The sequence below is a fragment of the Symphalangus syndactylus genome, chromosome 10 (genome assembly GCF_028878055.3).
Source record: "Symphalangus syndactylus isolate Jambi chromosome 10, NHGRI_mSymSyn1-v2.1_pri, whole genome shotgun sequence".
In the NCBI taxonomy this organism is placed as follows: Eukaryota; Metazoa; Chordata; class Mammalia; order Primates; family Hylobatidae; genus Symphalangus; species Symphalangus syndactylus.
Genome location: NC_072432.2, coordinates 115,683,250 through 115,701,582, shown reverse-complemented (window position 1 = coordinate 115,701,582; position 18,333 = coordinate 115,683,250). Strand labels below are relative to the sequence as shown.

At 49.4% G+C, this 18,333-nt stretch overlaps 1 protein-coding gene across 2 annotated transcripts in view; it reads left to right on the top strand.

Annotated features, from left to right (window-relative positions):
* The first annotated feature begins 7,860 nt into the window (after window positions 1–7,860).
* The window catches only part of BIN3 (bridging integrator 3), a 48,354-nt gene continuing 37,881 nt past the window's right edge, over window positions 7,861–18,333 (top strand). Inside the window, exon 1 of one of the 2 annotated variants that reach the window (XM_055295664.2) lies at window positions 7,861–7,970. In XM_055295664.2, the coding sequence (XP_055151639.1) occupies window positions 7,963–7,970 (8 nt within the window). In that variant the 5' untranslated portion in view covers window positions 7,861–7,962. The remainder of the gene's footprint in view (window positions 7,971–18,333) is intronic. The other variant, XM_055295665.2, reaches the window with a different exon arrangement.

Here is an 18,333-nt window from a genome sequence, read left to right as displayed (position 1 = left end):
GCTTTGGAGCGGGTGCTGCCAGACGGGTGCTGGGTCCTCTGGGGTGGCAAGAAGGAGTGCAGGCACTGGGCACCATGGGGTCACTGTGACCTCCTCACTTAGAGACCCCTGGGAAACCAGGTTTGAGCCTGTCTTGTGCCCACATTGGTAAATATCGGGAACAACCTCAGGCCTGGCTTTCTTTTTGTAGCTTTTCTGGAATGGGGGGCAGCAGCTCAGCCCCCTCCCTTGGCTGACAGGTGGGGAAGATGCAATAGATACAGGCTCTCCATGTGGGAAGGGGGCCAATACAGAAGAAGTGGTGCTTATACAAGAAGAAAAATGGGGTGCATGGTGAGAGAGGGTGCCTCTCTTCTCCCTTTGTTTGTATCCAATGCCTCCTCCCACGCAGCTGTTCCGGGCCTTCATGCTGCTCGCTGAGAAGCAACCTCAAAAGGATCCACCTTCAGGGTTGGGGACAGTCAGACAGACTCCCAAAGAAGCCTGCCTCTTATGCCACCTAAGGGCCTACAGGGCACAGCCCACCAAACCCCACCACTTGCTTGAGAAACTGAGCTTCTCTGTAACCCCAGCACTTTGGGAGTCCGAGCGGGGAGGATTTCTTGAGGCCAGGAGGTCAACGTTGCAGTAAGCTACGATCACGCCACTGCACTCTATCTAGCCTGGGCAAAGAGCAAGACTCTGTCTCAAAAAGATAAAAAGAAAAACAAAAGAAAGAAAGAAATGAAGGGGGCAGCAACTCAGGCCTCCCTGCTCTGAGGATGGTTCTTTCATGAGGCCCCCGCCACAGGCCTTCAACCTCTGAAGCCCACTGCTGCCTGACTTGTTTCTGGTTGAAGAAGACCCCAGGGGAGGGCCCCTCTGCTGGTGCTGCCATCCCTGGGGCCTGGCCAGTTGCAGTTCCATGAAAAGAAAAGGATGGCTGAGGCTGGAAAAGGGGACCACGGACTAAAGTTGCTTGGCCTGATCTTCCTGGCAGAGGGAGTTGGTGCCCCTGGGAGCCTTCCTGCCCTTGTTTGGCCTCTCTTCCCTCCTGCTATGTGCCTTCTTTGGGGATTCCTTCCTGATCAGTCCAGAGGTACAGCAGGCCAGGGTTGGAGGGTGGCAGCTGCCCTGGCCTCAGTGGCACCACTGTCTCCTCCTATCCATCAGTGAGGCCTTCTCCACATGCCCCTCATGCTGGTTACCACCTTTTCACTGTGACCAGATTTGGCATGTGCCCCATCTCTCTAGGCCAGCCTGCTGCAGCGGAACCTCATCCCTTTCTTTGAGGGTCCTGGCTTGCCCCAAAGGTGCAGGCTTTGGCATGAAATCATCCCCCAGCCCCCCGTAGTCCTTCCTGACACATCCACACTATGCATCCCTTGGTTCTGCCTCTTCCTCCCCAGCGGGACCCTTCTCCTCCCCCAGGCTGAGCTCCTGGGCTATTTGGGGCACTGCCGGCCTTGTGGTGTAATCAGTGCCCGGGGATAATTGCCACCTGCCCTGCCGGTGTCTGGGGGCTGTCTCCACCACAGCAGCAGGGGGTGGACGCTGGGCAGCCAGGCCTGCAGCAAGGTCAGGCTGGGGCAGTCCTGCCCTCTCCCCAGGTCTGCTGCTCACGCGTGGGACTTGCAAGGATTCCCTAGGAAAGCCATGCGTTCCTAGAAGCTATGCTCACCTGGGATACTCTGTGGCTTCAGCTGGGGGTGGATGGCTATCCCAGCCAGGGGACAAAAGACCTGAGGCTGCTCTATGCACCCACACACAGCCCAAACCCTGTTCTTCCATACTACCTTCCGAGGTCGGGGATACCCCCTGGCTGCTGACCTCTGGACAGAGCAACAGCCAAATCAAGAGGGACTTGGATTTGACCTTCAGTCCACCAGGCCTCATCATCCTCCTTCAAGGAGGCAGCAAGGGCTAATGACTGTGAAATTGAGTCTACTATAAATGCTAGCTTCCTCCCTTTTTGCTACATTCTTTTGTGCTCCAAGGCAGCCTGGGTTTAGACAGCCTGGGTTAAATGCCTGTCCTTCTCACTTAGCCAACTCTGTGACCTTGGGCAATTAGTTCAGCCTTGGTTTCCTCATCTGTAAAAAAGAGATGATCAGAGGAGCTGCCTCACCAAGTTACTGCAGAATACATTGTCTAATACATGTAAAATGCTTCATCCAGTGCCAACGAGACTCTACAATGGTGGATATTATTACTGGGAACTGCAAAGGGCAGAGAACGGGGGTTGGGAGCATCCATATGCCAGCTCTAGGATGCCCAGGAAAGCAAAGCAGGGCTGAGGGGACAAACCACAAGCAATCCCAGGATTGGACACTCTCTATGGCAGGTAAGATCCTGGAGGCTGGGGGTGGGGCATCTCACAGACCTTCTCCATCTAGGAGCACCCACTCCCACTCTTTTGACCTCATTTCCTGTAAGGTGGTACCATGAAAGCTTTTTGAGGCCAGAGCACACCAAATACCTGTGACTACTTTATTTTCCAAAGAGAAAATCAGCAGCAGCAACATCCAGATGAAATACTCTGATCTTGAGAGATACAGAAATCGAATTATGTTTCCGTCTCTTCCTTTCCTGTTATAGTAAAAACGTTATTTGTCCTAATGCTTGAAGTTCTTTACATAAATATTCATGGCCCTATCACTTGAAAGGCCATTCAGATAAATAAATGTCTGCTTTCCAGAGTGAAGCATTTGGGGGTGGGTTGTGAATGGGCTGAAGGGCTGGGCCAAAAGACCAGGACTGACAAGGTCAGCCTGCCCTCAAAGCAACCAGGCAACCCAGCACCATTTTCTCCCTGCTTCAATGCCTTCCCCAGCAGGGCCCAGAACTCCCACTTCTGACACCTTGCACCAACAGGCTAGACTGGAACCTCAGCTCTCCAGCCCCATCAGCACCAAGGTGGGAGCAAAGAGGGCCGCATTGGGTAGGAACATCAGCCAAAAGTACTAGATACTGCCCCATGGAGATGGAGAAGAAGGGAGAGGGCCAAAGGGTGGGGAGTGGGGCATGAGCACCAACCTCACCTGCCAGGAATGTCTCAACCCCAGGTAGAGCCATGAGAGCCCTAGCTCAAGGCAGCAGCCTTAGCCATACCACAGCCAGGCATGAGCTCCACATCACAGACAACCTGAGCCCCAGCTCAGGAGCTGTGTCTTCAGTGACTTCCTCTGACTTCCCCTTATGGGTGTGCCCTGGAGCTACCTGGAGGAACAGACCATCCAGACCCAACTCAGAATCTCAGGATCCTTGGACTCAGTGGTCCTACTGCCAGTTCTTTCCAGTGGGCACCTCCTATTGTGGGTCTGGGGCCATCTTAGAGCCTACCTGTCAGGGGGCTGCCCAGCCTGGACAGCCCTTGGCCTGATGCCCAGGGAACATATCAACTCAGGGGGATTATTTTCCCTACTGGTGCACTCTCCCTCACTCGCGTCTCCTCCTGGTTTCTGTGAGCTAATCAGAGAGAAGGAGGGGGAGGAGGGGGTGCTGCTTGCCTTCCCCGTTATCTGCAGCAATCCACGGTGACTAATGCTCCCAGTTGGTAAAAAGGCAGTGTAATCAAAACACTTTTTTTTTAGTCCTTAAAGTTAGTCATTCTCCCAGAGTGGAGGAAAAAAAAAAGCCCACAGCAGGCACCACGAGACGCAAGCTGAGAGGCCTTCGCTGCTGGGTGGAACCAAAGCATTGGCCCTGGCAGCTCCTGCAGGTCAGAGGCCAGGGCTCCTCCTCCTCTGGGTCCTTGGCTATGCTTCCTCCACACCCGCATTTGTTCTTGCTTTCCCCAACATCTGGGCCTTCTGATCCCTGAAGGACGTCCATGCCATGTGAGGGGCTGCCCTTTCCTCTCACCCTGCCCGGTGCTGCCACCTGCTGGCCTGGCGCTCTCCGTACTGGAGGAAGTATATAAAAGCTCCCAGGATGAGGCCGAGCTTGGCACCCTGGTCATAGGGTGGCCCTCCCTCCACCCACAACCTGGCCATTTAATAGCGGTGCTTCTCCTGGTTCCATCTGTCTGCTGGCTTCTGACCTCACTGTGCCTTGACAGAACCATAGGTTGTTGGAGGTCAAATGGCAAACTGTAGTGGCAAAAGCATAAGGATCGAAGCCAGGGTGCTCAGGTCAGAAACCCCACTTCACTGCTTCATGAAGCTATACTATCGCTTCATGGCTATACTTCAGCTCCATCATCTGTGAAATGATAATAATGGTAGTATCCACCTCACAGGGTTGAGGCAAGGATTAAACGTGAACTGCAGAGAATAGTGCCTGTCATGTCATGAGTGCTCAATTATTGTTAACTTATAATAACAATAATAACAATAAAGTGGAATATAAACCATATCATCGCCCTTTCTTGTCCACGGCAGACATGACTAATCAATCACAGAACTTCCCCACTGATGGCAGATTCCCCAGAATCCTCAACACTGCATTCCAGGCAGACAATCAGAGTTGGCACATGGGATGATATCCATTCGCCCTCCCAGATCTAACCTGGACCTTTTCCATTGCAGTCAAGGAAAATGAGGCCCAGAGGAGGGACAAGACTCCCTCAAGCCACTTGGAGGCAGAGCCACGGGTCAGACAGGCGTTCCTGGTTCTGCTCGCTTCTTGCTGGCCTGGCTTCTGATGTGTCACTTCACCCTGACCTTTGAGCAGTCCGTGTGGGCCTCCTGCCACTGGAAATCTCACCCTGATCTCCTCCATCTTCTCCCACCCTTGCTCCTCCTCCTATGTCCTTGCCCCCCAAAGGCCCCAGGAAAGCTATTGTTCTGAGACGTCCTACTGAGCAGGTGCAGAGCAGGGAGAAGTGGGGCAGTGAGTCCACAGAGAAACCTGAGGCCTGCGTCTGAATATCTACAGGAGCCTCCCTGAGGAATCAAGACCTTCAGGGCTCCAAGAGAGCTGAGCCCACCAATTTGGCCCTATCACATTCAGTTTTTCAGCCTTAGCCCGGTGCTGTAATGAAGTCCCTGACAGCCCAGGTCCAGGTTCTGGGAATGCCCACTCTTCACTAATAAGAGGTTGGCATTGTGAAAGACTCGGGGGCCAGCCCTAGACTTCTGTGTGGGAAAGGCTGGGGAACGACAGGACATGACAATCCTAGAGATGAGAGTCAGTGGGAAGCACCTGCTTACCAACTTCTGAGTAAAAAACTCCAAGGAAAAGTTGGGGGCTGATGGTGGAGCAGGTTCTGCTGCTGCTTTTCCCCTCGTAAACAGCTTTGTCCCAGAAGTAGACCTCTGCCACCTGAACACTCTTTTAACTTCAGGCTCAGACTTCTGGGGAAGAATCAGTATTTGCAAGGCTTGAAACCAGGAGCATCCACCTGTACCCAAAGCACCTCCACTCTCAGCTTCTACTTAGAAACCCAATTTTCTCTTTTCCATTCCTTCCCTGCAGGGGCAGGATCAATCTGTATCATGCTGTCCCTTTGGTTATAAATAAGAAAGACATAGCTCCCGACCCTGCAGGCTGAGTTTTTCACAACAGTGGGAAGTGTTTGTGTGTCTCCATGTTCAGCTCCCCAGGGATCAATGCCTCATGGCACAGCAGGCTCATGGAGGAACACAGGACAGCAGGATGCCTGACTGTCCCTCCTCAGCCCAGTGCCCCTGTGGCTGAGCAAATGAGCCACAGGTAAGGAGACCAAGCAGGCACATTCCAGACAGACTCCTGGGAGGATACCATTCTTTTTAGTAACCTCAAAGATACTGCTGGCTGCATTAAAGATTTGAAGTGACCTGTCAACAGCACAGCCCCAGAAAAATTCATATTTAGCTTTATCCAAGATATCGCCAGTTCCTCAGACCTGCCCACTTCTCTGGGCTTGCCCCTCTGTTCACCTGCCTTTCCCATTCTCCTATTTCCCCAGGGCCTCTAGAGTCAACAAGACAGCTGACTTGGAACCTTGCAATGTTGGAGACTTTGGGATGTGATCTACCCACTCCATCATATAGATGACGGGACCAAGGCCACAAAGGGGATGTGACTTATCTGAGGTCAGTTATAGTGTCAAAGGTTGAACTGGAAATAGAGCCCCAGACTCCTCCAGACTTGTAGTCCAGAACTTATCCATTCTAGACCTCTAGGATGTGTCTGCTGCCCTCCAGCCCTGAAACAGACTTCTCCTAGGATATGGCAGTTACCTAGGCTAAAACGTTTGGAAATATTTATCCCTGTGGGGCCTAACTGAGGGAGGCAGAACATGGGGACGGGAGGAAGCAGGTGGGAAAACTATTCACAGGTGTTAAATGCCAGGAGGCTCCTAAACTCACAACAGCCCTTCCATCCATCACACTCTCTGCAAAGCAGCAAGGACTCTGTCTCTCGCTTTACCCACACTCTCTGCCCAGGCTGCCCTTTGGTGACTTCTGCTCTTCCTCTTTACTCTTCAAGGCTGCTCTCGTGCTCATTTTGGCCTGTTTCTTGAGGAACAACATGGTAATGAAGCTGATCTGCATGATGTGCTTGGGGACCCAACCTCCACTGGAAACTTCAATTGAGTCAAACTATGGACTCTCAAGAATGGAAATGGAAAACACAAATGAGACACTGCATCCTGTGGCCCAACCTCCTACCCCTCCTGCTCAAGCCCTCTACTCCACCCTAGGAGGTCAGAACAAATCATACGCTACTTCTCCTCTAGGTCATTGGTCATATTTTTCCTGCTAGGTCATTTGATTAGCAACTCCCTAAGCAGTCCCTGAAACAATCCCAGTCCATCTGAGAAAGGAGAATTCCTAGAGAGAAGGTCACTGGGGGCCCAGCAGCACCTGCACAGGCCTCACTGCCTTCTTGTCTCTCTTCTAAGGCAGGGAGGTACTTAGCGGTGGGGAAACCAAGTCAGCCCAGAATCCCAGGCAACTTGTGAGCCACTAAGGCCCTGAATTCTGATTTCAGGAGACCCGAGGCAAGTCAGCTACTTGCTTGGACCTGTCTGTGTCTTAGCCATGGTAAGTTCCCTCTGCCTGGAGCCTCCTAACCCCTCATCTCAGATTCACCTGGCTAGCCGCAATTTTGCCTTCAGGGCTTGGCTTACACACTGGCTCCTCCTGGAAGCCTTCCCCAAAACCCCATGTGCTGCTTCAGGGTCCCCTTCCAGGCTGCCACCACACCTCATTCTATCCTGTCATATAGCATGATTGTAATTGCCTGCTTGTCTCTCCCTCCAGGAAAGTAGCTCTGGGAAGGAACAAGGGCAGGGCAGATACTTCTTTGAGATGGCTGTATCCTAAGATTGGCTCAGTACCTGACACTAATATTAGTGCAACTAGTATTAGTTAAATGAAGGAACAGAACGAATGGGGCAATTTACATCATTTGAGTCCTGTAGAGGAGACCAAAGGGAAGCGCTGAAAGGCAGGGAGCAACCCATACTCTGTGTCTTATTGTGTTGAATAAATCTACAGAACATTCCAACCTGAAAAGCACCTATCTATTGATATTCAGAGCCCTGTGCCATCTTGGAGGGTAAACGTCCGTTTGTTTGTAACAGGTAATGCATGTGTGGTGTACAAACTGTAAAAGATAGGAAAGAGCATTCAGAGAATGTAAGTTTTCCACTTTCTCCATCCCGAATGGCTTCTCCTCCCACAGACAATTGCTGCCACTGTCTCTGGATTAGAAACCACTTGACAGAGGGGACAGGCCAGCTAAGGGCCCTGCGTGGTCGGGTGAAGAGATCTTTAGGAGTCAGTGTTGAAGGCAGAAAACGCCCCCAGAGGTCCCCCTCATCCCCCGTTGCAGCCTGTTTCTCTAAGTGCTTGGCCACAGCCAGACGGTCGCCGGCAAGGGAAACTCCGCGGCGAGCACGCTGCAGCATAAGGGTTAACGCGCCGGGCTCCGCCTCTTCCGGGCAGAGAGGCGGGCTCTACGTCACTTCCTGGAGACTGGCTGAATCCGGAAGTGGTCCCAGAGGAAGGAGTTGTGGCTGAGGACCCCGGCGGCAGACCCAGGTTCGGGACCATGAGCTGGTGAGTGAGGCCCAGGCGGCGGGAGCTGCTGGACCCGCGGACCCGCGAGGCCCCTGGCCCTGTGTCAGTGCCGCGTCCCGGCTCCCTCCGGTCCCGCGCGACCCCTCCGCCCCAGAGCAAGGCCCGACAGCCCCTGCTCTAGGGTCGTTCCCTCGGTGCTTTCCCGGAGTCGCCATCTCTCAGCAGGACTCCCGGGGAGAGTGGCGAATGATCCTCTTAGCCTGGGACTCCGCGTCTGACCCCTGTTTTGCCGGACTCGCGTCCTCCTAGCTCCTTGAAGTGAGGGACTTCCTTGTTCCCTCCTTTTTTAAACACCCACTGAGGTGGAGTCAGTGTCGTCTTTCTCTCCTGTGGGCATCTCTGCCCCGCGCCAGTCCCTCCAGAGCTGTGGCCCTCGCTGTGGCAGCCTGGACCCAGTTCACTAATCAAAACCCACTCTCTTTTGGTAACTATCCTTTGCACGACTTAGCAGACTTCAAAAGACAAGGAAAACTTGCTTCTCTTTTTAAAGGGGCCAGAGTTACACTCCGCACACACCCTCACACTGTGGGATTGGACTGGTTTTAATCATTCCAGGACTATTACTCACTGCCTGCTCTCTAAATAGGCATGGTTAAGCTTAAACTTACAGGAACTATCATGCCATGAGAAAAGAAGCCAGGGAGTCTTAGAGTAATAGAGTCACAATTCCAGTTGCTGCAGAATGATGTGATACTTGGGTCATAGTAGACACTTCATAATGGTGTATTTATTTTGTAAGACTCAGTTTGCCCAAAAGGCAATCCCCATTTGTTTCTCTCGATTATTTATGTTCACAGGAGAGAATTGTGACTTGCCTGCCTTCCTGGGGCTTTCTTAGAGGTTAGAGGATACTCATATGCAGGACCTTACCTTACCATCAGGCCCAAGGACCTGTATAGCCACAACCCTGGACCTCAGGGGATTCAACTATAGTGTGAATAAATTGAGCCCCAGAGATGTACAAGATTAATCAGCCCATGGACATGGGGAACATTTTTGCCACTCTGTCCTCAGAGTCTAGTGTGTTTGTTTATGCAAAGTGCATGATAACCAGTTATGAATGAATTAAGATAATAGAATATCCTTCAGGAAGGCTTTTGCAGCTTAATTTTGGCCATCAGTGGAGACCGCAAGCAGCTGATGTCAGTCAGTGTCAGGGACAGCGCTCTAATGTAAAATGCGAACCATCTGTCCCCTCCCCCACCTGTTTCTTAGACCAAGATTGATGGACAAATGTCAGACAATCACCGCAAGCATGGGAGGGAAGCCCGAAGCAATGCCCTAATGAGCCCCGGCAGGAGCTGCTGCTTTTCCCTCCACCATTTGCTCCAGGAGGCCAATAAGGGGCTGGAGCCTTAAAAAGCTACCTTTCCTGTCTTGTTATAACCTAGTTAGTGGTGGGCAAAGCGGCAATTCTTCAGTTCCCTTTCCCAGAGGAATTACGTCCTTTCAGTGTCATTCTGGGCCCCCCAGTCTTGGGATATAGATATCCTCTTGGCTGCTGCGTCTTGAATCTTTGGAGTGTTCTTGCCTAGTTTTTCAAAGTGGAAATGAGGCAGTACAGATGCTTTATATTGCCTAGATTGGCATTTACTGAACGAATCTTTCCTTCACAAGTTGGGAGAAGAGCAGAGCAGAAACTAATAAAGGTAAATGATTCTCTGGGTGATCTGAAGCAGGTTGTTTCCACCTGTCTCACAGAAAGTTTCCCTTCTGAAAAAAATAGCCCATTCCTTAAAGGTTAGCCTGTCAGGTTAGAGAGAATTGAAATTGACAACTGTCTAACGAGCTGAGATTTTCATCTAGTAGCTTTAATTTACCAGTACGTGCACATCTTGGTACCTCCTTGGACTGACAGTCACAACCAGAAGGGTGGCTTTGTCCCTCAAAGCTGAGATTCCTTTCTCTTCCCCCTTAAAGGGCTTCTACGTCATCTCTTGCGTGGACCCTGACCCTCTCTCTCAAAGAGGGGAACAGCACCGGTGCCTGGGCACACAATCACACTCAGTTCCTAGCTCAATGGCTGGCAAGGAGACCGGGGGTGGGTCCTTCTGATTCACTCCCTGAGTGGTTTTCCTGCCCCCGGAATGAATCCATCCATTCATGTGAGACTGGAATTCTCATTAGGAGAAGAGACCAGAGTGACGTAGAGCCATCATGGGAGGCTGATGCCCAAGGTCAAGTTCACCAAGTACATGGGCTGTGCCAAGCCATCATTAAGGCACATGGCCCATGGTCCCCAGAGGGTAACCATTGTTCTGGGCTAGGCTGAGCTTTCAAAATGTCACAGTGAGAAATGTCCAATATTGATGCCCTTTGCACACTGTGGACTTTGCATGAAGAGTGAGAGGCCTTTGTTCTCTGCTTCCTCTGTGCAGGAAACCCGCCCACCCCCTGTTTGTTTAGTGGGTACCTGCGGCCTTCCTGCACCATCTACCCATCCACTCCCCATACACCCATCTGCCTTTCAGCAAAGTGAACCAGTGGTCTGTCCTACTAGGAAGAAGGCATTTGATATTCACATCTCAGATCACAGATTCACTTCTTGGCCTCAAGCCAAATGCTTCTCTCTCTCTTGCTCTCTTTTTCTCTCCCTCTCTCCACCCCACCTCCCCCCGCCGTTTGCCCCCTCCCAACTTTCTCTCTCTCCTCTCCTCCCCACTCACCCCTCCCTCCCTATTTCTGTCTCCCTCTTGTCTCCCTTTCCCCCTTCCTGTCTCTCTCTCCCCCGTCTTCCAGCGTATACTCAGGTGGCTTTATTACGGTATGGAGAGAGGAATAAGTAGAATTAAGAATAGTGACCTTAATCTAAGCTGGCTCCAGGAATTGTAGCCTCCTGTTGAACCATACACCTTGATGATTTTAGGCTTAAATGAGGAGGAAAAGGGAGTACTGCAAGAAATCTCCCTATACCTAGGGGTCCAGTAGTTTGACAAAAAGGAAGGAAATTAGAGGCAGAGCAGATAAGTGTGAGTAGGAGTTAGAGTGCTGCATTCAGGTTCTGGCTCAGCCACTCACAATGTGGCCTGGTCAAGCATTGAACCGTTCTCTGTCTTGGTTTCTCCATCTGTAGCATGGAGCGGCCATTCCTGCTGACAGTTTGCCACCTGAGCCTGCTGTGAAATGAGTGGAGTGATGATATTTTTCTGACTCTTCCGGGGTCTTCTACCTCTGTCTGCCCTTCACACTTTGGTGTTCCTCATGCTTGATCCTTTTTATTTCTTTCCTGTTTTCACCCTGTATTCCCTTGCCATCGTCTTCAGGATAGAGGCCCAACTCTGGGCCAGGGCTTCTGAGGCCCTCTGGGCCTGGCTGTCCCTCTTCACTCCGTGTGTTCCATCCTCCAAGCTTCTCCTGCTCTCTCATGCCCCTGTGCCTCTGGATAACTGTCCCTTCTGCCTGAAATGCTTCCCCTTCACTCACACCCTGTCCACTAGGCCAGCATCCACTCATCCTTCAAGCGTCAGGCCACGCTTCACCTTCTCTGAGGGGCTTCCCTGAATGGCCCCTCACACCCTGCCATGCTGCACTGGGTGCCGCTCTTCTGACCTTCATCAACCGCTGGCTGGTTTACTTGTCTGTGAGTTCTCGAGTAGGGGGACTGTCTTGTGGTCATCGCTCTTCCCTAGCACTGTTCTTGGCAGTCAGGAAGTGTTTATTAAATATATGAATGGGGCCTTTTTTCCCTTTTCCTGACTTGCCTCAGCTCAGGAAAAATGTTTAGATAAAAACGTGCAGAACCTACAAACCACTTCCTAAAATGAAGAGCCTCTGAAAGTACTATTGTTAAGTTGACTGACAAGTGGCTTCCAGGTCAGGCTGCCTGTGATTTCTCCTCCCCACTGCTCTCTGATCCTCCACTCCAAACTGCTTTGCTGGGTTTCTTCTGTACTTCCATAGTACTTCTCTTGTAGCACTTCTGCATCCTTCTAGGTATCACAGACATACACCTCCCTTCCACACCAACCCCATGAGAACAGGAGCGACATAGAGCTTCTTCATCTTTTTGTACACATAGTGGGTATCGTGCACATAGTAGGTATCTAACAGGTAATTGTTAAATGAATGGAATATAAAGAAGGTAAACTTCTGGGTCAAACAAAACCATTATTCAGTTTTTTTTCTCAATGAAGTCCTTTCCCCTATGATTATCATTGCTGTCTCACATGTGTAGAGTGCTTCTAACTTTTCAGATGGCTTTCCCATCCTTTGTCTGACTTCATGCTTACGTCTGCGCAAGCAGTGCAGTCTTATGATCCCCCTTGGTAACTTACTAGAATTCGCTCAGCTAGTACCTGGAAGAACTGGAACTAAAATGTGTCTCTTGAGTATTCTGTCCCCATGATCAGGAATATTAGAAGAATAGCAGACCATTCCCAAGCTGATTGGATCATGGAGTTTCGCTTTGCTAGGGTGTGTTGACACTAGCAGGTTGGTAGTGAATCACAGGGAGTTGACAGTCTTCACACACAAGTGATAGAGGAAGTCCTTGTGCCCTGCAGACCTCTAGGTGTTCTGTAACGGGCTCAGCTTCTTCCACCTATGGGGCCCCTGCCTAGGGCAGCCTCATCACTCATGTCCTCTGTGACTTTGGACACACCAAGCTTTTCTTCCTCTCTGGAGAGCATAGTAATGCCTTGAAGACGGGCCCTATAAAATGTCTGTGAGATTCTGTATGTGAGCTTGCTCTTATTTCAGGTGTTTAATGAGAGGAGAAGGATTTCTTCCAGATCTTGGAGCAGTCAGAAAGAGTCAAGTGTCTTGAGTCCCACAGCTACTTAGAGGTGTTATATGTATTATACCCTTTAAGGAAATCTGTCGGGGTAATCATTAGAGTCAGCTGTTAACCTATTAGAATTGTTTTCCCAAACTCATGATTTTGGTGGCTAATCCATCAAATAGGGCCCAGTATAGTGTGATGCACATACATGGTGCTCAACAAATATTTGTTGATTTAATGCTTGTTCAACATTTATAATGTGCAAAAGTCTGTGCTAAACATTGAGGAACATTTAAAAGACTTACATGAGTCGATCTCTGTCTTCAGCCAGTGTATGGAAAGTGCTAGGGATTCAAAAGGACAGCCAATCACTAAATGTCAGCGTGGCATCATCCAGAAAGACTTGAAGCAGGAGATGTAATTTTAACTGAACCTTGACTTAGCAAATACGTGCTGTTTCATGGGAGGGAGAGAAGGATCCAGGTTAGAAGCATGGCATGAAAAAGGTGTGTGGAGTCAGAATGCGTCAAGAGTGTTTGTGCAGACTGTCAGGAGGCCAGCTTGGAGGTGGTAAATAGTGGTTTGGGTAGAGGCTGCATTGGGGAGAATTGGCACTCCACCTCAGGGCCACGTTATGTAGTGCTTTCAGTGCCATGCTGAGGACTTGAAATTGAGCCTAGGCTTTTGAAAATTGAAGGCTTTCAAGCAGGGAAGTGGCATCGCCAAAGCAATGATTTAGTCAGATTATTTTGGCAGTGGCCTGCAGGATAACTCGGAAGAGAAAGAATGGATCCAAGGATGCTAACTTGGACAATAGTTTCCTTTTTTTTTTTCTTTTTAAACAAATGGGGGGGTCTCACTATTGCCCATGCTGGAGTGCAGTGGTGCAATTACAGCTCACCGCAGTCTCAAACTCCTGGGCCTGAGAGATCCTTCTGCCTTAGCCTCCTGAGTGGCTGGGACTATAAGTGTTAGCCACCACACCTGGACTAGTTTCCACAATTTTTTTAACACAACTCACAGTTAGAAATACCTTTGATATCACAACTCACACACACACACTTATACTTGAAATAAAAGTTTCACACAGTATGTGTGCAGTGCACTCTGATATTTTCTATTATGTTCTTTTTCATGGTTTTTTGTTTTTTTGAGACAGGCTCTTGCCATATTGCCCAGGCTGGAGTGCAGTGGCGCCATCTCAGCTTACTGCAACCTCCACTTGCCGGGTTGAAGCGATTCTCATGCCTCTGCCTCCCAGATAGCTGGGATTACAGGAATGCTCCACCATTTTTTAGTAGAGACTGAGTTTTGCTATTAGCGAGGCTGGTTTCAAACTTCTGGTACAAGTAATCCACCCGTCTTGGCCTCCCAAAGTGCTGGGATTACAGGCATGAGCCACCGCGGCCAGCCTTGTTTTTTTGAAGAATGACCCACCTCAGTTGACTTTTTTTTCTTTTTTTCTTCCTGAGGTGAGTGCATATGATTTTTTAATTTCATGACTGATTTTGATCTATGTATGCAATGGAAGACTGTGTAGCAGTTTAAATGACCTTTGAGTGATAGATGTTCTACAAAGACCTCAAGTTTGAAAACCACCTATCTAAGAATATCATTACAAATACTCAGACTATAAGCTAACACCTTTGACTCCGGCAACTAAAGATAGGGTTGCTTGTGTATTTGGTTGTTTCACTGGGTTAATAAGAAATAACATAAGGGTCAGCTGTAAAGAACACTGGCTGAGTTCTTTATAAAAACTTATTCCATAGATTTGAAAACTGTCAATTGCTTTCCAGAAAAGAAAACGCAAGTGAACAAAAGCTCATACAAAGATGTTTGGTCCTATTAGTGATCAGGAAAAAACAGATTAAACCAACAATGAGATGCCGTTTCACAGCCATCAGACTGGCAGAAATTTTAAAGCCTGACAATGCCAAGTATCTGAGGGTGAGGAAGAGTAGGATTCACATACACTGCAGGAGGGGGTGTAAATTGGAGATTTTGCAGTTGGAACAGTAGCTGTCCCCTACCCCAGAGAAAATCCCATACCTCCATGCAGCAGGGGACACATGCAGGAGTGTGAGGGGCATCGTCATGTGCAGATGCCCAGCTTCTGGAGAACGGGGAAATAAATTGTGATGTCTTTACATGATGATATATTATGGGCTGGGCGTGGTGGCTGATGCCTGTAATGCCAGCGCTTTGGGTGACAGGCGGGCAGATCAGTTGAGGTCAGGAGTTCGAGACCAGCCTCACCAACATGGTGAAACCTCGTCTCTACTAAAAACTACAAAAATTAGCTGGGCATTGTAGTGCATACCTGTAATCCCTGCTACTCAAGAGGCTGAGGCAGGAGAATCGTTTGAACCTGGGAGGTGGAGATTGCAGTGAGCTGAGATCATGCCACTGCACTCCAGCCTGGGCAACAAAGTGAGACTTTGTCTCAAAAAAAAAAAAAAATAAATAAATATATATATATATATATATATGTAGTAGTTAAAATGGGTAAAATAGAGCTGTGTGTACCAATGTGGGCAAATCTCAAGAATGTAATGCTGAATGTAAAAAGCTAGCTCCAGAATGATACATTCAAATAAATAAGAATGATACACTCAACATTGTAGTATGGGCACGGCGGGTGACGCCTGTAATCCCAACACTTTGGGAGGCCAAGGCAAGCAGATCACTTGAGGTCAGGAGTTCAAGACCAGCCTGGCCAACATGGTGAAACCCCATCTCTACTAAAAATACAAAGATTAGCCAGGCGTGGTGGTGCACGCCTGTAATCCCAGCTACTAGGGAGGCTGAGGCAGGAGAATCACTTGAGCCCAGGAGGCGGAGGTTGCCGTGAGCCGAGATCACGCCACTGCACTCCAGCCTCGGTGATAGAGCGAGACTCCATCTCAAAAAAAAAAAAAAAAAAAAAAAGAATGATACATTCAACATTGTACTATTTATATAAACATTAGACCTATAAGGCAATACTGTATTTTGCATATGGACTTATACAGTAAAAGTATGGGAATAGTACTAAATTTAGAATGGTGGTTACTCTAGGATAACAAGGAAGGAGAGAAGGAAATGGAAACTCAGGGGCCGGTCGAGGTGGCTCACACCTATAATCCCAGCACTTTGGGAGGCCAAGGCGGGAGGATCGCTTGAGTCCAGGAGTTGGAGACTAACCTGAGCAGCATAGTGAGACTGTCTCTACAGAAAAAAAATTTAAAAATAGCCAAGGGTGGTGGTGCAAGCCTGTAGTCCCAGCACTCAGCAGGCTGAGGCAGGTGGATTGCTGGAGCCCAGGAATTCAAGGTTGCAGCGAACTATGATCACACCACTGCACCTCGACCTGGATGCAGAGGGAGACCCTGTCTCAAAAAAACTAAGTTAAAAAAAGAAAAGAAAAATACAATCTCAGGGTGTGATGCTCAGGGAGACTCAACAGTTTCTGTACCGTTTTGTTTCTTAAATAATAATATCTAAAGCCAAGCGTGGCTTCGTTAGAATTTGACAAAGCCAGGTGGTGGATACATGAGTATTTATTATATATTCCCTGTATTTTTTGTGTATTTACAATATTTCGTATTTTTTTTAATTTTTAAATCATTGCTGGGGCAGACCTCACTTTCCATAGCAAGAGAATGTTTGCCCGCGCCTCCTCCCCCGGCCCTGGCCCCAGAGGGTGGGGATGATCTAGGGAGGGGGCCTATAAGTCAGTTTCCATCCAGCCGTCTTCCTTCTACCTCTTGCTTTCTAGGGGCCAAACTTTCAGCAGAGAAGAGGAAAAAGGTAGTGTGAGAGCTCTTTATAATTGCTAATTGGTAAGAGACAGGAGCAAAGGTAAGATTAAAGATGGTACCTTAGAAGCTAAACAGCCGGTCTGGTGCTCTCAGAGTCTAAGCCACTGTCAGCCCATCGGAATGGAGATGAGGCCAGTGGAGGTTCTCTCTCCTTGTGAAGTCCTCAGGGCAAGCCTTTCACCTCCAAATGCAAATCCATTTTCTACCCCTGCTTACCTTACAGATCAGAATGAGAATAGGTGATTACTTGTCTGTCAGATATTAGGATCTTCTTAAGGGGCTGCAAAGAAAATCCAAACTGCCTCCTTGAGTTGCCTGCCTTCCTCTCTTAGGTGCTCTATCAGCCTCCACACTTTTGTCAAAATCCTTTCACTATTTAGGGGGAAGTCGCCACTCAAATTTAGGCAAACTTATCACTTGGGCCTGGTGGTGGTGCATCACAGTATGGGACAGCTGCTTGCCCCCAAAACAAAAAAATAATTTCAGGTTTCCTAACCATTCTTGGGGGGTGAGTATACTTATCTCTGTAACTTCTTACAAGTCACCCCTTTTGGACCTGGTTGGTCGTCGTCATCAAAATACCACTACTACCTTCGCAAAAAAAAAAAAAAACAGACTGCTTACTGTGTGTCAAGATCTGTTTTAAGCATTAAACTCATTTAACCTTCATAGCGACCCTAGAAGATGAGTAAATTATTTTCCATCCTATTTTATAGATAAAGAGACGGAGACACAGGAAGGTGAGGTCACTTGCCCAGAGTCTCACAGCTGGTAATATGCAGAGTGAGGTTTTGAACCCCAGCTGTCTGGCTCCAGGGTCCATCCCCTGATCTAGTGTGCTGTTTCTCCTGTGAAGTGCAGGAGTGGACACTTCAAATAAACTGATGTATCAGCAGTGCCTATGCAGAGTCCGGCAATAGTAGATGCTCAATAAATGGTTGCTTTGTTGAGATGATCGCCCAGCTCTCATGTGACTTAACGTTGTGTGCTTCATTCTGTCTTTACTTTTCAGAGGTCAGCCTGTGGAGTGGTGGGGAAGGAGGGATCACAGCTGAGCTGGAAGGTTGCTCTGGTCCAAGTCACAAACCGCCAAGTCACAGTCATCCCTTTTATTTTTAAACACACACATACCTCCTTGGACTGATGGCGGGTCGGGGTCAAGTTCTGTGTGTTCTGGTTTTGGCTCAAGCTAATTTAGAGAAAGGACTGAGGTGGGACTGGAGGCTGTGGTCATAGGCACTGGAAAGGACTGATTTCCAGCTCAGTTCATGTCCCTCTCTGCTGGGGTCTCCGCCTTGCTCGGGCTGAACTTTCCTTGGCCTTTAGCATTGTAGCCAGCTGGCCCGACAGACAGAGAGGATGGCATCCAACCAGCAGCTGTTCTGCCGGACCTAGATGGCTCTTGATAAGCCCTGCCCCGGCTCTGGCCCTCTGTTGTTTCTCTCCCACCGTTAAGGTGGTGGTGGCCTTGTGGGGCCTCAGGCCAGAGCAGGCAGCAACCCAAGGGTAGAGTAACAGAAGGCCTGGGGGGGAGGGGCTTGTCCTTCCAGCCTGCTGGAGCTGCTGCCTCTCGCCCACCTTCCTGCTCTTGCCGAGACAGTGACTCAGGCCCAGACCACTCCCCGGGGAGCCAGGATTTCAGCCACTATCAACCACCACCGCCTACTCTTTGCTCAGCCCTCCCTCCATTCTCACCTCCCTTACCTCCCCCGCCCCCAAAACTGTGGGTCTCTTGCCCAGCTAGAGATAGTAGAAAGATACGGGGTAGGGCAGACTGAATCACTCCAGGGTTCTTTCCACCCCCAAGCCAGGCCTAGGC